Source organism: Salmo salar, chromosome ssa03, assembly GCF_905237065.1.
Source record: "Salmo salar chromosome ssa03, Ssal_v3.1, whole genome shotgun sequence".
Classification (NCBI taxonomy): Eukaryota; Metazoa; Chordata; class Actinopteri; order Salmoniformes; family Salmonidae; genus Salmo; species Salmo salar.
In genome coordinates, this window is record NC_059444.1 from 56,431,468 (window position 1) to 56,458,679 (window position 27,212).

The 27,212-nt window shown below is 42.2% G+C and overlaps 4 protein-coding genes across 10 annotated transcripts in view; all 4 read left to right on the top strand.

The window, feature by feature from the left end:
* LOC106600863 (integrin alpha-3) overlaps window positions 1-15,207 on the top strand; it is a 37,846-nt gene extending 22,639 nt beyond the window's left edge. The window contains exons 2-26 of the mRNA XM_045714988.1: window positions 195-322; window positions 619-710; window positions 983-1,226; window positions 3,445-3,540; window positions 3,878-4,109; window positions 4,314-4,507; window positions 6,120-6,208; window positions 6,404-6,540; window positions 6,712-6,789; window positions 6,944-7,011; window positions 7,888-8,024; window positions 8,206-8,352; window positions 8,624-8,721; window positions 8,940-9,108; window positions 9,499-9,582; window positions 9,715-9,794; window positions 9,927-10,004; window positions 10,116-10,218; window positions 10,302-10,478; window positions 10,728-10,847; window positions 11,071-11,184; window positions 11,301-11,399; window positions 11,626-11,751; window positions 12,003-12,170; window positions 12,678-15,207. Of these exons, the coding sequence (XP_045570944.1) occupies window positions 195-322; window positions 619-710; window positions 983-1,226; window positions 3,445-3,540; window positions 3,878-4,109; window positions 4,314-4,507; window positions 6,120-6,208; window positions 6,404-6,540; window positions 6,712-6,789; window positions 6,944-7,011; window positions 7,888-8,024; window positions 8,206-8,352; window positions 8,624-8,721; window positions 8,940-9,108; window positions 9,499-9,582; window positions 9,715-9,794; window positions 9,927-10,004; window positions 10,116-10,218; window positions 10,302-10,478; window positions 10,728-10,847; window positions 11,071-11,184; window positions 11,301-11,399; window positions 11,626-11,751; window positions 12,003-12,110 (2,998 nt within the window). The 3' untranslated portion in view covers window positions 12,111-12,170; window positions 12,678-15,207. The remainder of the gene's footprint in view (window positions 1-194; window positions 323-618; window positions 711-982; window positions 1,227-3,444; window positions 3,541-3,877; window positions 4,110-4,313; window positions 4,508-6,119; window positions 6,209-6,403; window positions 6,541-6,711; window positions 6,790-6,943; window positions 7,012-7,887; window positions 8,025-8,205; window positions 8,353-8,623; window positions 8,722-8,939; window positions 9,109-9,498; window positions 9,583-9,714; window positions 9,795-9,926; window positions 10,005-10,115; window positions 10,219-10,301; window positions 10,479-10,727; window positions 10,848-11,070; window positions 11,185-11,300; window positions 11,400-11,625; window positions 11,752-12,002; window positions 12,171-12,677) is intronic.
* A 5,631-nt stretch (window positions 15,208-20,838) lies between these two features.
* On the top strand, window positions 20,839-23,071 carry LOC106600861 (coiled-coil domain-containing protein 103-like). Its single transcript, XM_014192590.2, has 4 exons — window positions 20,839-21,232; window positions 21,647-21,793; window positions 21,998-22,136; window positions 22,510-23,071. Exons 2-4 carry the CDS (start codon window positions 21,648-21,650, stop codon window positions 23,050-23,052), a joined length of 828 nt encoding a protein of 275 aa, XP_014048065.1. The 5' UTR covers window positions 20,839-21,232; window position 21,647; the 3' UTR covers window positions 23,053-23,071.
* A 233-nt stretch (window positions 23,072-23,304) lies between these two features.
* LOC123741680 (Ig-like V-type domain-containing protein FAM187A) lies at window positions 23,305-24,794 on the top strand. The gene has a single exon (XM_045714989.1). It carries the CDS (start codon window positions 23,357-23,359, stop codon window positions 24,647-24,649), a length of 1,293 nt encoding a protein of 430 aa, XP_045570945.1. The 5' UTR covers window positions 23,305-23,356; the 3' UTR covers window positions 24,650-24,794.
* A 140-nt stretch (window positions 24,795-24,934) lies between these two features.
* The window catches only part of abi1 (Abl interactor 1), a 29,128-nt gene continuing 26,850 nt past the window's right edge, over window positions 24,935-27,212 (top strand). For 3 of the 7 annotated variants that reach the window (XM_045714248.1, XM_045714249.1, XM_045714250.1), the window contains exon 1: window positions 25,231-25,561. In XM_045714248.1, coding sequence (XP_045570204.1) covers window positions 25,430-25,561 — 132 coding nt within the window. In that variant the 5' untranslated portion in view covers window positions 25,231-25,429. 7 annotated transcript variants of the gene reach the window in all.

The following is a 27,212-nucleotide window of genomic DNA, read 5'->3' on the forward strand; positions in this document are numbered from 1 at the left end:
TGTATAATGCGTATGCTTGCGTATACCTGCCACTACACCACTGGGTATCATCTGATCTCCTGCAGACATGCGTGTGGTGCCCTGTTGTAAGTGAGTTTAACATACTGTACTATAGATGGCTAATCTACTATAGATGGCTAATCTTGGGGTTGAAATGTAAACGCAGATTTGTTTTGTCTTGTTTGGATCCACAGACTCCTTGTTGGAGCACCCAAGGAGAAGGCAGAGTCTGGCGTGAAGGCCAATGAAACAGGAGATGTGTATACCTGCCCTGTAAACGTTGCCCAATCAGATTGCACCAGGATGAACCTGATTGGCTCAGGTATGCATTGTGGTTTTGCAGTTGTTGCTCAGAGTTGCTAATTCTGCTTTAAAAATGTAAGGAAATATTATAGTACATTTGGACTAAGAATAGATACTGATTGTTCCACAAAGGTACTATCCATTTAGAACACCACAGAGGAAATGTTAATATCAAATCAACTGAAATAAGGGATTTGAAGAGGAACATAAGGAAGAAATTTGTTCTGATTCCTAAAAGAAATGCCTTATTGTTGTATTGTTATGAAACCCAAAGCACAGTGATGATGAGTGGTGTGATATACTGTGACCTTTCAGACCCTGACCTCATTGAGGGTGAGGACAGAGTGGAGGATATGTGGCTGGGGGTAACAGTGGCCAGCCAAAGACAGCCAGGGGGGCGAATTCTGGTGAGTAACTTCTCGTCTGCTTATTAAAGATTCATTGGTTCAAGAGGCCATCAGTCAATCCTCTGGTGACCCTCCAGACCAGCAACTCTACTTTCTGAGTTTACTGAACAGATTAGTGTAAATTACAGCAAAAAAATGCATTCAATACTGATTTGAATGATTATCTCTGGCAAATGACTGTATCATACTACTTGATTAAATGGCCAAGTATGGAATGACCAAGACAAAGAGGATCAATTCTGATTCTCTCTCTCCTTCTCTCTCTCTCTCAGACCTGTGGCCATCGCTTTGTGAAGTTACATGGCGTATTGAAGCTGCGTCAGATGATTGGGAAGTGTTATATCCGTGGTAACGACCTGAACTATAATGAAACAGACATGCACTGGCAGAACCCTGATCAGGTGTGCAGCCACACTAAAGACATCACAGGTGAAGTCATGTGCAACATGGGCATCTCTGCTGCCATCACTGACACAGAGGTCATCGTGGGCGCCCCTGGCAGCTTTGAGTGGCAAGGTAGGCATAGATTTGTTTGAGACTGCAAAAAAATACATCCCACAGGGACAATATGGTCAGTAAAAAGTTAAGTACAGTCATGACCAAAATTATTGTCACCCTTGATAAAGACGAGCAAAACAAATTATAAAATAAATAATACAAATTCTATATAAACATCTTTTATATTAATATAATTTTTCTGAGAAAAATATTTTGTTTAACAAGTAGTCTTTTTTTTCTCTCACAAAGATAGGGGTACCTTCCCCTTGCGAGGATAATGGCACTGAGCCTTTTTGTAAAATGCTTATTGAGATTGAAGAACACATTGGGATCTCAGGCCATTCCTCCATACAGAATCCATACAGAATATAGCTAAATGTACAGCCAGGATTTTGTCTATATCGATGCTGTTACAATTACCAAACGTTTGGATAACTTTTGTGTATCAGCAAAGTTGCTTGAGATGCCGCCACTTGCATCTGCAACCAAAATTGATTTAGCTGAACTCATCACATTTTTTATTTATGTTATTTCATCTTTATTTTGACAGGGAGTCTCCAGAGTTAGCCATCCCTGAGACCGCATCTAGTATCTCATTATTCTGTATGTTAACAATGAAGTCAGGTACGGCTGAAGTTTATGCAGGACGGCTTTATAAACCAAACCTGGTACATTTAGCCCTATGCTAATCTCACCAGGTGGCCGTGATTAGACCCGGGTTCGAATTCAGCTATTACAGCTATTTGTCAAGGCCATAATGCTCTTCAACTTTTTTTTGGACAATGTATGATACACTTAAATGTTGTATAGTCCTTTATATTTTCTCCGTAAAAGCACATGGATGTATGTGAAACGGATAAGCAAAAATGTGGGATTTAGTTACTGTATACACTGAGTGTACAAAACATTAAGGACACCTACTTTTTCCATGACATACACTGACCAGGTGAAAGCTGTGATCCCTTATTGATGTCACTTGTTAAATCCACTTCAATCAGTGTAGATGGAGGGGAGGATTTTTTGTCTTGAGACAATTGAGACATGGACTGTGTACTGTATGTGTGCCATTCAGAGGGTGAATGGGCAAGACTAAAGATTTAGGTGCCTTTGAATGGGGTATGGTAGTATGTGCCAGTTATACCGGTTTGTGTCAAGAACTACAAGGCTGCTGGGTTTCTCACACTCAACAGTTTCCCGTGTGTGTCAAGAATGGTCCACCACTCAAAGGACATCCAACCAACTAAACACAACTGTAGGAAGCATTGGAGTCAACTTGGGCCAGCATCCCTGTGGAATGCTTTCGACACCTTGTAGAGTCCATGACCCGACAAATTGAGGCTTATGAATTGGTAACATTAGTAAGTCGCCTAGTCATGAGTGCGATGCTCATGCATTATTGGTACTCTACACTTGAGACAGACAAAGTGAAGGGGAACAAAAGTAAACTTTGAATTTACAGCTTTAAATATATCCCTCTGGTGGCCAGGTTGACATATTTTAAGAAATTCCATTGGTGTGTGGAGAAACAATTTAAGATCTTTGATAGGCTGATGCAAAATTTGTTACAGGAAATAATCCTGGCCACCTGGTGAGGGTTAACATAGGGCTAAATGTACAAGGTTATGTGATGGAAACAGCTAACATGTAGCCTGTGATCAGGTGCAACTATGTCGATGATTTTAATTGGCTGATGCTTAAACTTTTTCTCATGTTCGCAAGTATGGCCCCCTGGAGTTTGCTAAACGGCATTGGCACTTGGATTGGAACCGGTACTATGGTCAGGTGACATGAAAATAGAGCTCTTTGGCCATGCACACCAGTGGTGGGTTTATCGTCGAAAGAAAGATGCATATGCAGAACAGAACAGAACCCCATACCTACTGTAAAATATGGTGGTGGATCTTTGATGTTATGGGGCTATTTTGCTTCTACTGGTCCTGGGGCCCTTGTTAAGGTCAACAGCATCATGAACTTTACCCAGTACCACAAAATTGTAATCCAAAAACCTGGTTGCCTCTGCCAGGAGGCTGAAACTTGGCCGCAAGTGGATCTTCCTGTATTATTTTTTATACTTTATCAAGGGTGCCAATAATTATGGTTATGACTGTATGTTAGCCTGGTCTGTGTGTGTGGTATGTCAACACATATGGTCATTGTCATGCTAATCGTGTCAGTTTTTGTGGTTGTTTCGTATTTTGTTTTAAAATGTCAGTGTGTTGTTCTGCTTCTATTTCAGGGAATGTTCACGTCTCCTGGATGAATCCAAATGTCATCTATGACACCAAGAGAAGCAGCTTCCCCAACTTTGGTAATCGACGGCACATTTACATAGGTACAATTTTTTTCTTGCTTTACCCAGGAAACTTCTATAGACAGATTTGAATTGAACGGGTTTTTAAAAGTAAACAGTGAACATGATGTGTGCGTTTTCTGTTGTCAGTTAACCTATGTTGTTAGTATGTCAGTATGTAGTAGTTAGAACAGAGTGGCTGCATGGCCAGATTTTCTAGATGCCTCTTCCCGATAGCTAAACAGCCGTACCTTCTGCGCATGTGCAATATTCTCTACTTTACGAACAATTTCTTAAGATTAAGATCAGATCACGTAAGTTAGACATAGTATTTTTTTAAGTTAGTACTAGTATGTTGTTTGTTGTTGTTCTGTTCCAGGCTACTCGGTGGCAGAGGGCCGAGGCCTCCTCAGCCAGAACCAGGACACAGTGGTGACAGGGGCTCCTAAGGATAACAAGGATGACGCCAAAGGCTCGGTCATTCTGACTGTGAAGAAGAAGTCGACGTCAGGGGACGGGGACCAGCTGAAACCCTACCTCACCCTGAGAGGCGAGCAGATGGGCTCATACTTTGGGAACTCCCTAGCCGTGGCAGATCTCAACAATGATGGGTACAGTGTGGATTATAACTTTGTCTTACTTACTCCTCTTAATCCCCACGGGACATAAGTAACTTGTTTTAAATCATTGATATTGCTTATTTTGGAATTAATTTAACTGCAATATAATTTTTTCCTGAATTGAGTTAATTGAAATATTATTGACTGAACCCTGTCAATGAAACAACAGTCTCTTTGTTTGCACATTTTTTGCAGTTGGAATGATCTGATCGTCGGAGCCCCGTTCTATTTTGATCGGAAGAAGGAGCTTGGTGGAGCGGTGTACGTCTATATGAACGAGAACGGCTCCTTCCGGCAGAAATCCAGCATCATACTACGAGGCCCTAGAGACTCTGCGTTTGGAATGGCTGTGGCTGCCATTGGAGATGTCAACCAAGATGGCTTTCAAGGTAAAACATTTAAATAAACCAACATTTTCTCACATTTATAAAGAACCTAGGATAGAAAGTAGTTAAAGGCCCAGTGCAGTGAAAAATTGGATTTATATATACTTCCACTCTGAGGTTGGAATAAAATTGTGAAAATTATGATAATGCACTTTTAGTATAAGAGCTGTTTGGAAAAAGTGACTGAAATTTCATCCTGTTTTGGTGGGATGGAGTTTTGAACTGCCTGGTGACATCAACCGGCTGTAAATGTCCTGATAGACCGTTATACCACAGTGTTGTTGAATACTCGTTTCTGATTGGTTAGAAGGGCATTCTAGAATGGACATTAAAACCAGATAGCGGGACAGTTGGCAAAGATTTCTGGAAAGTTGAAAATATATCAGACACCTTGCAATAATGATGCAATATACGCCTACACATGCAGACAGTACTTGCTACAAAGTTACAGAAAGCTAAACTAACAACCACACAAACCGAAATTGGATAGATTGTAAATGTAGGCCCAATGAGGAAGAACTCAGTTAGCTAGCTAGCATTGTTTTGCTTTTTCAGAGACATATTGATGAACATGAATTTCTCCGGTCCCTATGTTGCAGTCACAAAGAAAGTGGCGCTATGCTGTCAAATCCTTCCACGTTTCTAGTTTGACAAACTGTTTTCAGCAACGGTATTTTTCAATTCAGTTGTCATATTGGCAGATTTGCTAGCAACTAACTATTTCGCTAGCTTCTAGCCTAGTGTTTGATAAGCAATGCGATCTCCTCGTAATGAACTGGCAAAATTGTGCATCATCAGCTGAACGTTATGGATGTATCCAAATTAATGTCAATAGAAAACAGCTTAAACAAAAGCAAATGCAGCTATTTTGCTGTTATTCTGGCTACGGAGGTTGTGACTGTGTTAGCTATAGCTAGTTGGCTATAGTAACTAGCAAGCAAGGTACAATGGCGTTGCCAGCGAGCATAGCTACAACGGAACATATAGAGCAAACAACTGGGTCGCGGACCATAAATATCAAACTAACCAAAATATGAGAAATTATGAATTATGAACTTCACTGTGTCATCCACATTTCCAAGGTAAAGTACAGAACTTCGGCATTTATCCCTTACATAAGAAAGAGAGTTACAAACCTCACTGCCAATAACAGCTAGTTTTCAGTTTTCCCCTCCCAAATCAGGCCACAGCTAGACAGTCCTAGCAAAATGAAAAACAATCACAGTAAGGTACTTAACTGTTACCCAGAAATGATTTGATATTGAAATAAAAACGGCTGCATTGAACCTTTAATCTCTCAGAAAATACAGTATTTAAGAATAAGCTACATATATCATTTTACAGCATTGCCGTCCTGAACACTATACAGTAGATCACCATAATGTCTATGAGACTGGTATTATAAATCTATCATGTGCCTTTCTGACATGAATCAAAGCTGTTTGAATGGGATTTTGACAACATTTCACTCTCACTAAGTATTGGCTCAGTGCTGAGTGCTGACATTAAATTAAATGGATAGAACATTCCTGGCCCTCGGTGATGGAACAAGGCTTTTGAAGACATTGGTTGGAGACACAAGAACCTATAATTTCTCTCTCTTTCTCTCTCTCAGATTTTGCGGTGGGCGCTCCGTTCCATGGAACAGGCAGGGTGTATATCTGGACAGGCAGTGCTGAGGGCATCTCTCGGGAGCCCAGTCAGGTATGGAAACACACCCTTAGGCACAGGATCTAGGATCCTCCCTGACTGCTAACCTTAGCCCTAAGGGTACTCCATGTAAAACCTCAGATCAGCATCTACGGGTAACTTCATCCTATGGGGCTCATGGTGAGGAGAGCTGCAGAGCTGAACAGCTGTTGCAACATCTGGTTGTTGTATTGACCTCCCTCTCCTCAGGTGATTGATGGGGAGGATATAGCTGGAGGTGGGTTCAAGACGTTTGGCTACTCCATCAACGGAGGGCTGGATGTGGATGAGAACCGCTACCCCGACATGGTGGTCGGCTCACTGGACGACCGCGTAGCCTTGCTGAGGTAGCTAATCACAACAAGGATCTGTTGTTGCATTTAGATGTATATTGTGTTTTCGGCCATCTCAGTTCTCATCCTTCGACAAAAATATTGTTTCATGCACAGCAAAACTATTGTATCAACCATAAATCCCTAATGTATGGTATATGTTCATGTTGTTATTTATTTGATCAGGGCCCGCCCAGTCATTCACCTCATTAAAACTCTTGAAGTGACGCCAGAGATTGTGGACCCTAAAGACTGTGACAACTGGTAAGATTTTGTTTGGTATAATTGTATTTGGACATAATGATCTCTTTTCAATGCTTGAGGATACTCAATGTTTCAGCAATAGTGATTAAACCCATGTTATGACCCTGAATCAGGGAATCCCTGACCATTTGAGTATGTTTTTCTGTGTTTGCAGTGTGGAGGTGAAGGTCTGTTTCTCCTACACACTGAGCACTGGGGCCAACGACTTCAGGAAGAACGTCAGTGAGTGTGGTTCTGTTACAACATTGTTATTAGATGACCACTGCTCTAACACTAACACTGCTATTTTAGCGTTGATCAGTCATTCAAGTGATCTTATGACAAGATTGCCAACATGTTTGAATGTCATTTCCGGAGCAAATGGAATTCAATTTAGTCAATTTAATTAAATTTGGTTCAATTGATTTCAATTCAATACAGTTTATTTATCCCCAAGGTACAATTGTAAGCCGAGGATGCATCGAGTTAACATGAGTCCTAAAGGGCCATTGTGACTGTTGGTTTCATTTGTGCCTAGCTATTAACTAATTAGTGAAAGTGATTGATTGGCAAGATGGTCCAGCCAATTACCGCAGGTTGTTCATCAAAAGGGAGAGGGTATAAATTAGCAAGACATTGTTGGAGTTCGCCTTGCATTTTCCTGTACCCCATGTGGGCGGAGTTGGCTCATTTTAGACCATTCTGTACCCACCCGGGACACGGGGCTATGCAAAACAAACTCCACCATTGTTACCCTTGAACCTATGAGCTTGTCAAGAAACACACGCATATCATCTCTAAAAATATGTTTTTTTTTTTATGACATCACTGGCTTTGTCCCCTTTCCTTTGTAGCCAAAATCATAAATCAAATGACAGATACCTAATATTATTATCTAAATAAATCTTATGTCTGGCATACAGTATGTACGCAAACACAACTGTTGGTTTCATGTGATTTCAAATGTACACAAAGCCTACTTGCTCTTATTGTTTTTATTCATTGAAGCCACATTTTTATTCAAACAATGGGGATAAAAGCTGCTAAATGAATGAATAAATAATTGTTCTGAAATTCCCTGTAGTATGTATTCTAGCATTTTGTCCCGTGTCTTCTCAGCTGTGAAGTACACTGTGGAAGCCGACCTAACACGGCACAACCACCGGGTCCGTTTCCAAGACAATGGCCTGGACAGCTACACTGGTTTCTTGTCAATGCCATCTGCCAAATGCAAAACGCTGAGGCTCGGACTAGCGGTAAGGAACTGTCACCGACATAACCTATTGTGACCACTGGGTTTGGTTTTGAATTCATCTTCTCCTCCAGGGTCAAAGCCCTGTATCATTACTGATGATCTGCTTGTTGAGATTTGTTGGATAAATGCTTGAAAATAGCAAAGGGAGTTACCCTAACCATGTCTCGCTGTCTGTCCTGTAGAGTCCCATCCGAGACAAGGTGGAGCCCGTAGTCTTCTCCCTGAACGTATCCCTCCATGAGGGGCATTCCAAAGCCCGGCAGTCCCTGCAGAACCTGGATGCCTTCCCTGTGCTCAGTGAGGGAAAGGCCAGCCATGTCAAAAAGGAGGTTAGACCTAATGTTTACTCAGTTAATGTTTGATAACAAGGTGCGACTACTCATAATACTGTTTTGAATGTTCCCCTTTACACAGAATCTCCACTATACTATTTGTGTGTGTGCCTCTTCAGTTACTGCCCACGCTTTGTACACTGGGGTTTGTTGATAGTGTGTTGATGAAAATAATATTAGCTCCACAGAGAATAAGTATACTTGCTTTCAACTTCTCTCTCTCTCCCTCCCCTCTTTCTCTATCCCACTCCCTCCCTCACTCCCACAGATTCACTTCCAGAAAGCCTGTGGCCTGGACAATACGTGCCAGAGTAACCTGCAGATGAAGGCAGAGTTTGCCAATGAAGAGCAGACACCTTTTCCCAGGTACAGTCATCAGAGGTCAGGGATCAAAGGTCATGACTAGAGGTATAGGAGGGATAGTTCAAAGTGTCATCAGCTATATGATTGGTGGCTTGAGAGGAACGTAAACCATAGAGGTTGACTTTGAATAATGTAAGTCGTTTTTAGAGTGACCAAGACATCAAATCAAAGAGAAGATGTCATCTTTGTTAACTCTGTTTGTTGTGAATGTCCCTGTACAGCCATGATGGTCACCAGATCCTCCAGTACAGCGCCAATGTCAAGAAGGTTATGTTGGTCGTGGAGGTGACCAACTTCCCGTCGCCAGGGAAACCGGCGGAGGACGCTCACAATGCCATGCTCAACGTCACCATTCCCCCGTCGCTGATCTACTCTGCCTTTCGCTCAAAGGTAAGCCTGCTATGCTGTGCTACTCTGGTGTCGCTCTATGGTGTAATAGGGTGAAATTGCCCCTAGGCGCTGATCTTGGGTCATTTAAGCATATTCTCTACTATTGGTTAAGGTTAGGATTGAGGGTGGGGAAGCTGATCCTAGACCTAGGGGAAACTTCACCTCGGAGCCTCTATTATTGTGCGTAACAGAGTTAATTAGCTAGAAGGCTAACAGTTCTATCACTCCCATTGTTTTGCACGCAACGATGCTAATGCTAAGCTATGGGTAAGTAAACAACCACATATTTTTGGTTCTCTGATTGGTGATTTATAGATAAGATTAGTTGCTAGTTGTCCCAAAAATGACTACTTCCTCTCTCCTCATGAAATGGTTTCCTATGTTCCACAGAACAACAGCCCAGCCATCAAGTGTTCAGCAGAGGATATGGTTGTACTGTGTGAGCTGGGGAACCCATTCACCAGCAACCAGATGGTAGGTTCTAGTTTAAACTAGTACTCTCCACTACTTTGTCTGGACCACAGCGGATACAATACAAGTGGGATGGTAACATGGTACCATATATAGGGTTTTAAATGTGGATTTCTACCACATTCTGTTTTCCAGGATCAGGTCCAGATCATCTTTCAGACGTCTGAGATCAGTCTGGACACCAGAGAGATTCGCTCTACGCTGCAGCTTTCCACGTAAATGTCCCTCTACACCTCCTACTGTCATTACCTACATACATCATCCCTCATCACAGCATTGCTTCGGGACTGACCCAGCTCCAATCATCTGTAACATTTAATTGCTTCTCAACCTTTGTCCTCTCTCAGATTGAGTAAACAGAGCAATCTACAACCGCTGCCTCTTGTCATGATGGTGGAGTATACACTGGATACGTCTTTTGCACTGTAAGTTATTGGTTTTGAGTCATTTTAAGGGCATGTTTTGATTATAGGCATTAGGTAGCACCATACTGTATATCACAGGGATCTGATTCAGGGTTACTGCCTCTATTCTAGTGCCCAGTACACAGGTCACACTCACTTCAGTGGGGAGATCATGGGAGAATCGGGCATGAAGACTGCCAGCGACGTCGGAAGTCCTGTGGAGTTCACATTTAAGGTTGTTTTTTTTTTTACCTAGAAAACAATCCTTGCTAGCATCTCTGAAGATCCTAAATTCACCTGTGATGCCTCTCCTCATAGGTGAATGTTTTTGGGAAGCCACTGGGTAACCTTGGAAACCTGGAGGTGGAGTTTGATTGGCCCTGGGAGGTAGCCAATGGCAAGTGGCTGCTGTACCTGACGGAGATCCAGACCAAAGGGACGTCAGACTCTCACTGTGTGCCTCCTGGAGCCATCGTCAACCCACTCAAACTCATGGTAAACCTGTTGGAGTATTATCAGGGCTATTTCAGTGGTGTTTTGTTTATTCAGAATCCCAGTAGCTGGTATATTAATGTTAATGTGTTCCCAATTTTATGGTTTCAGATGGAAATCTTAACTTCAGGTCCACAGTTGATCATGTTGTTGTCAATATAACACCTAAAAAACAGCTACTTTTAAGTTCCAATATTATAAGACTGAGTTATGAGGTCTGTGCCTTTTTGTCTGTTTTCCTTTTCCTCATAGTTGCCAGAGAGCAAAGCCAGGAGAAGGAAGCGAGAGGAGGGCTCCACAGAGGAGGTGCACCCCAGAGAACCCCAGGCCTCCCTCAATCTGAAGGGAACTCGCAAAAAGTCCTTTAAACTGGTGAGGGCCGTCCCCACCATCTTACACATAAGCCTATGACCTGAAGCATTGAATTGTCTCCCTGAGCCAATGCCTAGGCTTTGGCTTAGTGGGCTAATGCTCTCCTCTGGTGAGCAGGAGACCTGGGTTTGAACCCCATCAGTCACATTATGCACTCAACTGAAATGTGTATGCCCAAATGGTGTACTGGTGCTAACTCCCTCTCAACTGCTGTTGTCTGTAGGACTGTGTCACGGGCGCTGCTCACTGTGTGAAATTCATCTGCCCTCTCCGCAACATGAACAACACTGCGACAATCATTGTCAGGGCCAGAGTGTGGAACAGCACCATGCTGGAGGTAAAGTCACCAAAGCACAGTGGTCTAGACTTAATGTCAACTTTCTCCTCAGCTTCATTAGAGTGACAGGAATGGGTGTACCAATAAAGTCCTGTTTATGTGTTGTGTTTCCATAGGACTACAGGGAAGCGTGGCGGGTGACAGTGAATGGCAAGGCCACACTGAAACTGGTCACAGACAAACCCACCATCAGGATGAACACTGAGAGCACAGAGGTAATGACGCCATACTAGTCATACTGTAACAAAAGCTAGGCTACATCCATACTAATTGAAAGGTTATTTCCATGATGATTGCTGTATGATGATGATGATGATGTTGATGATGATAGCTGATACATGATAGAGGAGGAATATACAGAATAATAATTGAGGATGCACTTTTACATATAGCCTAAATGCAGACATAGTTGATGTCCTCTGTTTGATATCCCCTGTGTAGTTCACCCTGAATATAGACCCAGAGCTCGGGGAGGAGGCTACGTACCAGGTCCCCCTGTGGATCATCATCGTGTCTGCTGTTGCTGGCGTCCTCCTTCTGGCCTTCATCATCCTCCTTATGTGGAAGGTAACGATCCAGTATATTAGTTATTACAATGGTCTGCCAGTTAGGTCCAATTCAACAAATATCCTGCACTGACATTAGCAGCAAGAGGAGAATGGAGATTCAATTTCGCTTCCAACAACAAATCCAAACAAACTGTTAGATGCTACGGGTACCGCGAGACTTCTACTGTCCACTGGTTCAAAAGGTCCACCTTTTTGGATCCACAGTGGATCCTGTTTGACTTGTTATTCTGACCGCCTTCCCCTCCTCAGTGTGGCTTCTTCAGGAGGGCCAGCACCAGGGAGATGTACGAGGCCAAGGCCCAGAAAGCTGAGATGAAGACCCAGCCGTCGGAGGTGGAGAGGCTGACTGAGGAGTAGTGAGGCTGGGGGAGGGAGGTCCCCCTGTGGGCCTCTGGAACAATGCACTGGGTTTCCTCGGTAAAATAATAGTCCTTCCGTCTGTGACTCCTTTCAGCTTCCAACGGCTTTTTGCAGCTTGCAGTGGCTTTCCTTAACTTCAGTCTTCCTCTCTTGCTGTCAAATTATAAATGATCTAATGGTTTCTCTTCATCAAGAGTATCTATCCACAGGGGAAACAGCATTTCAGAGGCTGTGACTTGTCTGATTGACTTTTATGTTTATTTAACTCTTTTTCCAACCCTTTCCCCATTGCTAACTATTTAGTCTCTTCTCCTACCTAACCAGCTTTGCAGAGCTTGAGTCTATTGGTTGTGTGGTGATTTGATCATATATTTCACATATCTCATGATACCCGTGTTTACATTAGAAAGCTGTCAAGTATCTAAACAACAGCGGGACTGAGATTGCCTCACAAAATGTATACTGGTGGCACCAATGTAGAAATACTTTTAAAAATAACATGGTAATACCCAAAGTCTACACTTTTCAAATGTTCACTTTGTGTCGTCTACCATTGTCCCACAGTGTGGCTTTTTCAAGCGGCCCAACCACTTCAAGATGATGCCAATACACCAGGGAGTGAAGATTGGCAAAGAGGAGCGCTACCAGATAAATGAGGGATTCCTCATCGAGGAGCCAAACCCCAATAAAAAAAAGAAGCACTGGATCACAAACTGGACTGAAATGCAGCATTACTACTGACTGATACCTTCAACACCACCACTACTCTTATTGAGAAACTCAATCTCAATATGCATTGGCTGGGCGCTAGTCTGGATTTTTGGGCATTATTGGGAACAGGACTGATGGTGTTATGTTCTTATAGTGTACAAGATTGAATGCTCTGGACCAACATTTTATTTTCAAGAATTGTACTTTTAATGTTAGTTGTTTTGATGTCAACAAGAATATACAATGAGGGTACCAAACATTAGGAACACCTTCCTAATATTAAGTTGCACCCCTTCTGCCCTCAGAACAGCCTGAATTTGTTGGGGCAACGTGTCTACAACGTGTTGAAAGCGTTCCACAGGGATGCCGGCTCATGTTGACTCCAATGCTTCCCACAGTTGTTTCAAGTTAGCTGGATGTCCTTTGGGTGGTGGGCCAATCTTGATACACACAGGAAACTGTTGAGCGTGAAAAACCCAGCAGCGTTGCAGTTCTTGACACAAACCGTTGGCACCTACTACCATACCGCGTTCAAAGGCACTTCAATATTTTGTCTTGCCCATTCACCCTCTGAATGGCACACACACACAATCCATGTCTCAATTGTCTCGAGGCTTAAAAAATCATTCTTTAACCTATCTCCTCCCCTTCATCTACACTCCTTGAAGTGGATTTAACAAGTGACATCAATAAGGGATCATCCCTTAAACTTTTATTCACCTGGTCAGTCTATGCCGTGGAAAGAGCAGGTATTCTTAATGTTTCGTATACTCAAATGTGCTTTTTTTGTATGTGGATTGTAAAAGACTAATTTGAAACAGTTTTAGATTTGCTAAAAGCGCTTTATTTTTATCTTATGATTTGATCTTTCCAAATGGAACAGACTGATATTTGCACGTCCTGTCATTTTGTACTGTGGTTTGAATATAAATGCTTTCAAAATGATTTTAAAACTATGCTTTTAAACTAGTACGTGATTTGTTTACATTCGTTTTCTGATGTATTACACTGTATGAGCCCAAGTTGAGTGATGGATGTAAATGTGCCAATAGAAAGTACAGTATGTTTGATCCCAGTGGCCTAATTCTGAGGAATGGATCAGAGATCGACTGATGAAGTGGTTCACACAGTAGTGTTCCAAGGCACTACTGCCACTCCTGAACCAAGAAGAAAAGAACATGGAGAAGTTTCAATCACAGAGAACTGTGAGGTTGGGGTAATTTCAAAACGTTCAATGTACATGTATTGTAAACTACAGGTCTAATGGTTTGGTCGTTGTCTGATTGCTTTGTTTGTGTGTATTCTGTAAAATAATATGATCAATCTAGAAAATAGAGAGTAGGACTATAATTTCAGAACTCTCTCCTAACTATCAATGGCATACACCAAATGAATTTGGGACTGGGAGCACTGTGCTTGGCTGTTAACTGTATACATGTCTTTGTTAGTATGTGACATAGTGAAAGTAGGCATTCCCACATGAAAAAATACTATAGCTTAATATATATATACTATGTTATAAATACTACGGTATTCACTCAAGTGTTTGAGGACTTTACTGTAGTATTCACTGTAGTGTTTACTGTAGTGTTTACAGTTAACTATCATATAAATATTGTAGTATATAATATAGTATTTACTGTAGTGTTTTTGCAGGCATTACTGTAGTATTTACTATAGTGTTTTTGTTTTATTCTCTTTTACAAAGAAGTAGAGGCTTTCTCCTTCAGGAAACCTACTGGAGCACTACTACATTTTCCATAACCTATTGGTATCTGAATGGATAGTAACCTGTAGGGGCAAAATATATGGTCTATTTGGCATTTAGGTTTCAAATTTTTTCAGTGGCACAAATTGCGATATGGGGGAAGGGAATATATATATGCAAATTAAATACTGTAGCATTTACTGTAGTTCAAAAAGTGTAGTGTTTTTGCATACATAAATGTAGTATTTTACAGTATACTACAACATTCTATAGTAAGTTCTACACATGATCAAGGGATACTACAGTGTGTAGTATAGTATACTACAGTTTGCTATAATTATAGTGCAAGTACTGTAGTATTATTTGGTAAGTATGTACTGTAGTAATCTATAGTAAACTGGGAGGTTTTTTAATGTGGGTTGCTTAAAAAAAACGAATGTCAAGTTTGAGCCTACAAAGCTCCCCAAAGGACAGCTATTAACAGCTGGTACGTGGTGTGGGAATTGCGGGTGATTGCCTGAGTGCAGTTTAATGCTGTTCTGTTGTCTCTGTTTGTAGTTATTCGTATAGCGTCTCTGATGCTTTTTTCTATGTGTATACTCAACTATTCATTATTGTTTTTTCTGTTGTCTACTTCTGTACCTCATTTATATTAAAGTATTTTTACATGCTGCATGTCCTTTCTACACTATAATTTACAACACTACAGGTCCCCTGTACACAAAATTGATGTACAGGAGACCTTTATTTTGAAGGCTGAATTTACATACATTTCACCGGAAATGATTCCCCAGTCAGAGGTTAAGTTACCTCTCAATGTAAACAAACGAGCTATCTTAAAATGATCTTTGAGGAAATATTGAGCGTTTATGAATGAAAAGAAAACTGACATTGTCTTCGTGTCATCTGTGCTGTGTGGACAGTGACAGCGCTGAGGTGACCACACACACTTTGGAGGCAGGATCAAGTTAGCTAACAACTTGTAGCCAGCCGGAGTTAGCTAACGGCAGCTCGTTTAATTTGTATTTTGTTTAACCTTTATTTAACTAGGCAAGTCAGTTAAGAACAAGTGTGTATTTACAATGACGGCCTACCCCGGCCAAGGGAGGGTATAATTTGTGGAACGTTCCAACAGGAATCTGTTCTAAAAACGTAAAGTACAAGGTTGCCAACAAACAACGCATACAAAGTAGCACGATCAACTCACCACGTAGTTTATACTTAATGTTTGTCCATAGGCTACCAGAGTGAGGACAGACATTTTCAGAATAAACGTGGTGAGTGAAAAATGTAATGAAATAGCCCTCTCCCGACCCGGTGTCTTATTCGGCCGCTATATAACTTTGAATGCGTTGTTTGTTGACAACATTGTTATTTACAAAGTGTTTGGAACAGATTCTTGTTGGAACGTTCCACAAATTATACCAACCCACTCTTAACATTTTTTTTGTTGCATCTAGGCCTATCTCCCTATTGTTCAAATATAAGAATACACTATACAAAATGATTTATTCACAGAATTGTTAAAGCTACTGTAGCGTAATAGCTACAGCTAATGTTAACTAACTAGTAAACCTGGTATGTCGCGCGACAACAAGTTTTACCGATGTTGTTTCAATTTACTTTACTTTCGTAACTCACCAAAGTAAAGTTGTTACTATATTGCAGGCAAACCTTTCTCTGAATGCCTCAATGACTGTATATGAAGGTATGCATAGTAGACGACTAGCTCTGGTCCGTGCGCATGCGTTGGATGTACGCGCAGCTTGCAGTGCATGTGCGTGGACCAGAGTTTGATAAACTTGGTTAATCATTTGTAAGACTCTACACTGAGAACTATGACCACACTTTGCTCTTACCAACCACTGGGAGAAACACATTTCAGATCCTTCCTGAAGTTGAAACTGTGCTCTGAGGAAGAGGTCCTCAAGTGGTTGAAGGACTTCCAGAGAACATCAGACTTGACTTGACTTGAGAAAGTCAAAGACCTATCCATCCCAATGTTGACAGAATTAACAAGTATAGAGTAAATTCCTCCCTTATGTATCAAACCGTTTATAGCAGGGTGATTCCTGATGAAACTAGAAAAAAACAGGACCATGATTTGGGGGATTTTCACGAAATTTAATCCATAGAAGGGTCCTTTGGAGGAAAGATTGTTGACATATATTTGGTATTTTAAAGCATAATTGATAGCTAATTCATTAAAATTGGAACATTTGTGACATTTTGGCCTTACCCAGGCCTCATAAGACACCATAATGTGTGGTGTCATATAAAGCGTTGCCGCTTGTTCTAATATGAGTAGTATTTTGATTTCAATAGCAATTAATTTATGAATATTGAAAATTATAAACATGAACATTGGAAATGTAAACTTTTAGATTTGGCTATTTTTTTCAGTATATCGTTGAACATAATATAGGCTACTCTACGGGCAAATCAAAGTTCCAGAGTGGGATCTCTGCTAGTTTTAGAAATCAAATTTGTAAGCGTTACCAACAGTGAATGTGAAAGTGGTTTCAAATGTCTCGCCCTCTGTCGGTGATTTGCAGGATGTGCAATGATACAAGTTAAAGGAGGGCTGTGATTGCCGACGATGCCAATTTCTCTGTATAAAATGGACCATGACTTTAAAACCAGCAGAGATTGATATTTTAAAATATTAATGTAAGAAATGTTTTCTTAATCTAAAAACGACTCATAATGCAGCACAAGCGGTAAAGCTTAATATGACACCAATCTTTCCTTTGTATCACACACAGATTAAACATGATGGAGTCTTAAAGAAAAACATGTAGTGTCACATGCAGTGAAATGTGTTTTACAGTCAGTCATAGTGGGCTCCCAAGTGGTGCAGCGGTCTAAGGCACTGCATCACTACAGACCCTGGTTAGATTCCAGGCTGTATCACAAACGGCCACGATTGGGAGTCCCATAGGGCACAATTGGCCCAGCATTGTTAGGGTTTGGCTGGGGTTAGGCCGTCATTGTAAATAATAATTTGTTATTTATTGACTTGACTAGTTAAAGGATTTAGGCAAATTATGGTTAAGTGCCTTGCTCAAGGACACATTGACAGAGTTCTCACCTTGACAGCTCAGGTATTTGAACCAGCAACCTTTTGGTTACTGGCTCAATGTTCTAACCGCTAGGTTACCTGCCACCCTAAAGGGGGGCCTGGGTAAGGCCAAAAAATATCACAAATGTTCCAACTTCAATTAAGTATTTCTCAATTATGCTTTAAGATACACATGTCAAATATAGCTCAACAATCCTTTCTCCAAAGGACCCTTCTATGGGTTAAATTTAGTGAAAATCAAAAAAAATCATGGTCCTGTTTTGTTGTAGTTTTGTGAGGAATCGCCCTAAAGCCTCGTGTGGCCATCCTTCCAAATCCTGTCTCGTTTACTTGACTATTGAAGCATGAGAAGCCTGGGCTTCCAAGGGCTATACAATTTACAATGAAACGCAATAAGAGTAAGTTGACACATGTTAAAAAAAATAATAATTTGAAATTAACATTTGATTTACATCTTCTACAGGTGGACCTAAGATGCCAGCATAATACAAAGTCCAGTTCAGCCAGAAGTACCAACAACACATGTTGTGGTGCAATAATGTACTTCATCCCGAAGAGGTCTATTCATACCCAACAAAGAGAATCAAGGTTAGAAATATAAGTGCAACACAATTTACCCACACTATTAGGGTGTCTACGGAATAACAACAACCACAGTCTGACAAGTGCTGAGGTGCTGAAGAGGAGAAATGTGTCAGCGGACACCATTTGAGAAATTGACAAAGCTGTTTGAAATAGGCCACTCTCTTTCATCAGCTCTAAAAATGATCAAATATGAGTTGCAAGTGGAGTATGGAGACAACCATGTGCATACCTCTGTGCACTGCTCCATTTGCCCCACCTTCAATTCTGCTACAAGTCAGTTGCTTGACACACTTCAACTGCTGATACATATAGCATTTAAATACACTCACCAGAAATAATTTGCTTTAGGTGTGTTCCTCATTTGTCCATTACAGATTGTACCACAAGCTTTTCAAAGAAGCATGGGTTGCATCGTATGTAGAGAAGAAGATTGATGATTCTCACGAGAATCTGGATAACTGCAATGAAGAAGAATGTTCACCAGAATGCTATGTTTTCGGTATGTTCCTCAATAACTGAATAATTCCACAATTTCACAACATTATCCCTGACAGGCAATATAGAAGACAATCTGTTTGTCTGATGGTTGTAATTCTCTCCTCCTACAATAGACTGTGGCAACGCGTCTGAGGACACTGTTGAAATCGAGTGTGCTCCCGTTTCTGATGTAAACGGCTCAGGTAAATCTACTATGTCACCACAATATATCTGCTATTAAGTGAAGGGCTTCAATTGAAGACTGTATACCTATAACTCATTTGGTAATCTGAATGATGGTTGTAATTCTAATACTATGGTCGTAATGCTCTCCAAGGTACATCTGGAAAACCAGCTGAGGGGCGACGTTAGAGGAAGACTGGATGGAGATCTTTGAAGACCTCAAAAAGAAGATGAGGGAGGATCCTGTGAGTTTCAGGCCTAAAGTAGCATCCTTTGTTTCCAGCTTCAAGAAGATGAAAACAGACAGTGAACTCATAGCCACTCTATCAAACTTTGGCAAAACCAACCCTGGACCAACAGTAAAGTTTCGCCGGGGACGGGCACACCCCGCAAAGAGCTCCATAGGAGAGCGTGGACATGGCACATGCTGCTGGAAGAGAAAGGCAGCCGATTGAATGTCTGTGTGTGGAATGACACGTGGACATTGGGAGTACTACACAAAAAAAGCAAGTCAGCATCAGTGGCCCCCTGTGCCCGTCATCCACCTGCTCACCATCACTGACCTCCAGTGCACTAGCGCTCTGCCCTCAAACACCCCCCATCTGCCTACCAGCTCTAGGTCTCCTCCGCCTTGAAGAAAATCAGTGGCTATTTCAATGCATTGTGGCCTCTACAACACCAGAACCAGTGGCTATTTCAGTATTGCATTCTTGCCTTTTGGTTTTACGTTCATTCAATGTAAGACGTTTCTGCAATTTCATGTTTTGGAAATTGATTCCATGTTGATGGACCATCAGACTTTAAAAAGCTCTTCTTCCAACCCAGTTGTAGACCTACAGGCCTATATTATCACTGAACCAAAACAGTAGTTGTCATGACTTTGCCGAGTCTTAAATATAAAATGCCTATTTTTTAAAAGGTTTTTTTATATACTGGTGTACACTACTGTTCAAAAGTTTGGGGTCACTTAGAAAAGTCCTTGTTTTTGAAAGACAAGCCCCAAAATTTGTCGATTAAAATAACATCAAATTGATCAGAAATACAGTGTAGACATCGTTGATGTTATAAATGACTATTGTAGCTGGAAACGGCAGATTTTTTATGGAATATCTACATAGGCGTACAGGCCCATTATCAGCAACAATCACTCCTGTGTTCCAATGGAATGTTGTTTTAGCTAATCCAAGTATTATCATTTTAAAAGGATAATTGATCATTGTGTCCTCCAAAACATGACCCGCCAAACCGCACATCTTAACACCCACTCACCAGCCGCACCAATGTGTCGGAGGAAACACTGTTCAACTGACGACCGGGTCAGCCTGCAGGCACCCGGCCTGCCACAAGGAATTGCTAGAGTGCAATGAGCCTAGTAAAGCCCCCCCCGGCCAAACCCTCCCCTAATCCGATCACGGCCAGTTGTGATACAGCCTGGCATCGAACCCGGGTCTGTAGTGATGCCTCTAGTACAGAAATGCAGTGCCTTAGACTGCTGCGCCACTCGGGAGGCCGTATATATTTATTTTATATGGTATGTTGACATTAGGACTTGGTTAATAAATATAAAAATGTAGCATTACAATAAATGTGTACAGAAAATAACAGTTGGCACACCCTGATGTCCTCTACATTAGACATTTATAAACAAGCTCTTATTTAATGTGAAGAAATTATACAACTTTTTTGAAAACTCCCCAAGCTATTCCTGAGATATTTCCTTACTGAAAACTATTTTAATATCAAACTCACAAAAATTGTAATTACACACGTAACTTCGTTTTACCATAACATGTGGTAATTGTGATTGGCAGCCAATTTGAAGAACCAGTAAGAGAAAGTTATCAATTTCACACGCTGAGACATACGTGATATCATTGCAAAGCCCAGAAACTCTCAAAGGTGCAACAGGACTGAACAAAGTAATAAAAAAAATATGACGTCAATGATACGGACCAAGAACTAATGTCCATTAGTGTGGACAAAAATGAGTTGCTGGCTCTCAGTAAATGAGACATCGTGGGGAACTTTTATTTTGAAGTTGTGTTACACATGGGCTTTTCACACGGATCGTGCAATCCGGGATCCTTGGAAGGTCCCTACCTTAAAACACAGATATAACAAACATCTTTGCTAAAAACCTAACCTTAATCCCTAATCCTTACCTCATTTTCAAATTCAATGGTGTAGGGACGTCCCAACCAGCCTAAATAGTACTTTCCTTACCCAAGTTGTCATGGTGACGACGTGTGTTTGAGGAAGGGGACACGGACTTGCGGCAAGAGCATCAGGCTACACCACAAACATACCAACAACAACGTCCAGATATTAAGATTGTTCATCAAAATAATACTCGCTAGCTAACCTAAAGCTCAGGTAAGTTCACCACCACGTTATCAATAAAAGAAAATGTAGTCTATAAAGGTTTATATCTGGCGACATAGTTGGAGTTGATTCTCCAAGCAGTTCTGAGACGTATAGCCTGGATAGAATTCTACGTCGGGCATAAACGTGTTTGGATCAGGAACATTTCCTCTCAAGACCTCTTCATGCCAGAATGTTAAATAAAATGATATTCAACCAGTAAAGTAAGTTCAAATATAATTTTATTCAACATTCTGGCTTGTAGAGCTTGTGATAGGACATTTTCCAAACAAAGATATGACAATCTCAGACTGAACCAGAGGTACAGTATCACAGTCTGATTGTCAGGCAATTCTGAGTACAGTGTCTGCGTCACGGAACTAAGAAGAGATTCCATTGGTTCACGGGTCATGTCTTGTCTCACAGAATGGATGACTCTCCTGAGGTTATAAACTTCTCAGCGCTGGAGCGGGAGTTGCAGTCTGCTGTTGAAGCAGACAAGAAATATCAAAGAGAAAATGATGCAAAGTTTCGTGCTCTACACCAGAAGGTCGGAACTTATGAGGAGTTTAGGTGAGATGGCTAGATTGATTCTCTTTTTAATTTAATATCCTTACACACTGTTGTTTCACAAATTAATAGAGAGCATATTTTTAGACAGTATGTTTTTTCATTATAAAAAATGATGTCCCATTAGAAATTAAATGTTGTCTTGAAACAATGAAGTCCAGACAGCAGACGGTTTTATGGTTTGTTTTTGACCATCAATCCTCTCAGGGACATAGTCCTGGCATCCAACCTGAAACCACTGGACAGGAAGGATAAAGCTGGAACTCCTCGCAAACAGCCCTGGAATGCTCTCGCCTCCACTGACAAAGGGCAGAACCAGACTAGCTGTGATGAAATAGGCCTGAAGGTTAGACTTCTGCCACCACACACCAACACAAACATCTCTCCATTCTAATATCAGGGTTCTCCCCAAAGAATATGAGTGGTTCTGCGCCACCTTGTGGACTGGCTGCGCCACTGTCATTTTATTATATTTGAAATATAATTTAAGGCCAAGCACCACACCATAATAGGTTGTGGTTTTTTTTCTCTAGATTGCCATTAAAAATCCTGGGGAGAACCCTGGATATAGATTCCTAGTTTTATATTAAACAAGTTATATTCATAGTATCGGGCAGGGATGTTACCAAACAGGCATGCAAAGCATATTAATGCAATCTGAACAACAATCTCATTAAATTAGTAATTGACACACAATGTCTCCTGTATGTTATTTTAAGCCTCAGTTGTCAGAGTTCCAGCCCAGGACAGCATCAGAGTTCAGCCGGGACTGGCGCAGGTTCGGCAGTGAAAACCCAGAGGATAAATACAGCCTCCTGCTCTCCCTAGGTGGAGAGGGCCTTCGGGACATCTTCAGGGCTGAGGTGGGGTTCGGACTACTGGGGGAATTTCTTGTGTTCCTTTCCAGTGGGCTCCAGCCTGGGGACGAGGCCACGGTGATAGGGGTCCTGGAAGGGCTGTCCAAGACCCCCAGGTTTGGCCTCAATATGTCCCTCCTGAGCCGGGCTGAGAGGGAGGCATGTGGAGAGCTGTTTCAGAACCTGAGGAAAGCATCAGCAGCAGGGAATAGCAATGTCAAAGGATCCAAAGGGGATGTCATTGTCCATGGAAGTAATGTGGAAGAGATTAAAGAGACACAAGATGCTGAGCCAGAGACTCTGTTTCCAGGACAGACCAGTGAGGCTGCCGGAAGAAGCAGTGATACTGAAACCTTAAATGGTATAATGCAGTTGTATGGGGTTGAAACGGTCTCTCCTCAATAAGAAACATTACACAAACCCATATTGGACTTATTGTTTTCAGAAATAACAATGAGTGTTACTATACATTGTAGAGCTTTATGTGGTTGCAAAAACCTTATCATTTGTTTGTTCTTTATTCTGAAATGTATAACATGTATAAGTTATATGAAGGACAATGTTCACTACTATGCAACGCAGTGTCAAAGTGAAATGACAATAACTACCATAGTAACCAGAGAATCTCTTTGTGGAGCTCTGAACATTCTAGAATACGTAATGGCCCTAAGGATAACTTGAAGATGACAACGATGGGGCTAGGGACACGATGATCCCTTTAAAACACATGTCCCTGTTGTTACTCCTCCTCCAGACCCTCTCTTTCTCCCTACTGTCTACCTATGAGGCCCCTGAAGACAAGGAGGACATTTTTGCCAGTAGGGCCTGTCCTGCCTTCCTTGTGTTTGACAATGCTGCCTATTTGGTTGACATGACCATAGAGCTGCCTTGTCACTGTAAGCCTGAGGAGGCCCACTCTGTGGTGTGGTACTACCAGAAAAGGCTGGGCAGCCTGGACACCAGGGCCCTCACTGACTTCCAGGGCACCTCTGTGGTGGACTCATCCAAAGTGGGCCGGGGAGGGGACCTCCGGAGCAGGTTCTCCATCCGCCTCTTCAGCCTGCTCATCTTTAGGGCCCAGAAGGAAGACTCGGGCCACTACCTCTGTGGGACGACCAAGGGGGACTTCTTCTATGGTTATGACGTGGACGTCCAAGAGGCTCACAGGGTGTCCTTTCCCTGGAGTCGTGCCCAGAGACGGGGTAGAGCAGCAGCTATGGCGGCTAGGGCGGCTTCGAGATCCAACCAGGATCTTCCACTCTACCAGGTGTTCACCAGCTTCTGGCCGTGGTCAGTGTGCGACCGCTGTGGCGTCCGGGGTGAGCAGACCCGCGTAGGACTCTGCTACGTGAAGAGCGACTACCTGCACGTGCGCTACAGGTGGACATCTCAGACGGTGGCCTCTTGCGGCTCCTCCGCTGTACCCCAACGCTTTGGCCTCACCCAGACCAACCACCAGGGGGCAGAGCTGGGGGTGCGGAGCTGCCAGGTCCCCTGCCCCCCCAACTCCATCCCCCAGCCAGAACACCAGGCCCTGCTGGAGTTCCTGGGCTACAACAAGCCAGCAGCTCATGGGGTCCTTATCTACTACCACAACCACCCAGTGGACACCCCACTCATCCTCTCCTGCCCTGGAGCCAAACCTCAGCATGCGGTAGCCTGGGACCAAGGCTCTAGGCCTCTGTATCGCTCCCAGTACATGGAGGGTCTGAACGTGACCTTCCGCTTGTTCATAGACACAGGCCACCACCTGCACTTCAGCCCAGCAACACAGGACGACAGAGGGTCCTACTACTGCTGGATCCAGGGGAAGAGGGCTGCTGAGATCAAGCTGGGGATTTACTACCGTCTGGGCCGCAAGCGTCTGCTCTCTGACCCTGAGTCTCTCTATGCCCTGAGGATTATTCTCCTCTGCTACGGGGGGATGACTGGGGTATTTGTTTTGATAGTGCTGTTGAAGTATACTTGGCGCACAGTAAGACCAAAAGTAGCCAAATACTAGAAATCTGCTTGACACTTGATGAGATTTCTTTTTGAGTTACATTTCACAAAATGATTTGTTCAAAATATGATTGTCTTTACTTCCAATTTGTGTAAATCTTAGCTAAAGAAAGAAAGCGTGTTAATAAAGTGTGCTCATGATGTAAGAATGTGTGTCAAACAAACTTTTGTAATTGCCTACCCTATTGGATTTTTGCCTTATAGCCAATAGGTGGCACTAGTGCTGCATGCATTAGCCTGGATGACAATGCGGACCCTATGACGCCGACAGACAGCTCGTAGCCTATTACTTTTTCATTTAAGACATGTTTTACCGTAGGCTAAACTCACATGCATACCTTTAAAAAAAAAAGATTGATTGCCATTACTCACTGGTTTTAAAGAGGTAATTTAGTGATAAATTCCATACATTAGGCCTATTATTATGCGCCGTGATATTCGGCACGTTCACATAGATACAACATCAAAGGCTTTATTGCGTTAGACACCATCAGCAGCTTCGCCTTGCAAAATGTCAAGGCGTTGCAGAAAGAGGAAGATCAAGTGAGCTACACTACACACACAGCCAAGTTGTAAGTAAAACAGCTTCTCTTTTTTGGTAACGCAAGTCGGGAGATTCTCCAGCCCTACTTTTGGTACTGCTTCTGCAAAGTGATGATGTCTCTGAGTGGTGGACTTAAAAAGTGATTTTCTTTCAGCTAACAAGTTCCCACAAGGGCTTCGCGGAGAGGTTGCAGTCGCCACGGGTTTCCGGGAAGAGAGTTGCGCGCAAAGGGGCATCATGAAGGACCAAAGCTGTACTGATGAAATTACTCAAATCTTCCAAGAGGCTCCGCCGGCGAGACAAGCCCTGTTGGACAACTACAACAACCTGATGAACGTGGCCGACTACTGCGAGAATAACTACCTGCAGGTGAGATGGACGTTTAGTGCAGACATCCATTTAGGACACAGCCGAAGTTATACCGTAGCTAGTAGACATTAATGTGCACAATTAATGTGCAGTTGAACAAATAGCCCACAGTACCGTTACTTTCACAGAAACGAGAATAGACTATTCAAATCAAGGCCCTACCTGCATCATACATCAATCCGGCTACATAGTGAAAGAGAATGGTTTATCTCTCTCCTCATTTCATAACACAACTGTTTTCACACAGCGTACAAAAGTATGTGGACACGCCTTCAAATTAGTGGATTTGGCTATTTCAACCACTCCTGTTGCTGACAGGTGTATAAAATCGAGCACACAGCCATGTAATCCCCACAGACAAACATTGGCAGTAGAATGGCCTTACTGAACAAGTCAATTCGGTCAACTGTAAGTTCTGTTATTGTGAAGTGAGAACGTCTAAGAGCAACAATGGCTGTGAAGTGTTCGGCCACACAAGTTCACAGAATGGGGCCGCTGAAGCCCGTAGCACATAAAAAGTGTCTGTCCTCGGTTGCAAACTACCTCTGGAATCAACGTCAGCACAATAACTTCATGAAATGGGTTTCCATGGTCAAGCAGCTGCACACAAACCTAAGATAATCATGCACAATGCCAAGCGCCAGCTGGATGGTGTAAAGCTCACCGCCATTGGACTCTGGAGCAGTGGAAATGTTCTCTGGAGTGATGAATCACGCTTCACCATCTGGCAGTCCGACGTATGATTCTGGGTTTGGCGGATGCCAGGAGAACGCTACCTGCCCCAATGCATAGTGCCAACGGTCCCTTTGAAGAACTCTTTTTGGTTCCAGGTAGAACCCTTTTTGGTTCCAGGTTAAACCAGAACTCTTACGAGTTCCATGTAGAACCCGCTGTGGAAAGGGTTCTACCTGGAACCAAGATGGGTTCTTCAAAGGGTTCTGCTATGGGGAGAGTCGAAGAACCGTTTTAGGTTAGTGATAGAACCATTTTTTCGAAGACTGTATGCTCTTAGATGTAAAGGTGCCTGGAAGAACCTTTTGGGTCGCTACACCGGCAGAACCTTTCCAGTTAAAAAGGTTTATTTGAGGAACCCCTCTGAAAAAGGTCTTAGAGGAACCCCTGTGTAAAGATTCAAACCGGAACCTTTTTGTGATGGGAGGGGTTCCACCTTTAAAAAAAATATAAAATACATTGTAGGTGTGGCTGCCTATCAGATTGGAGTCGTGGCTTTCCGATAGTTATTTTTGGTCACCTGTTAGCGTAAATGTCATTCCTGTTCATAATGTTAAGTTTGTAAACTGCAAATTAAAATGTCCCTTGAATATTTATGCATATTACACATATTGTAATGTAATATATTAACATTGCTGAGTTTATACAGTAATAAAGTGGTAACTACTCCAACTTTGGGATTAACATATGCTCATACCTCTGTTTGCCTCATTAAAGCTATACAACTGCCAGTGTTCAACCTTAACATGTGATGACAATACAACAGAACAGATTAACAGGAATGACATTTACTCGAACATGCTGACTAGACCGGGTACACGTGCGCATGTTGATTTTGTCCATCGACAACAGGCGCGATCAGGACACGCAGGTTGAAATATCAAAACCAACTCTGAACCAACTATGTTAATTTGGGGAC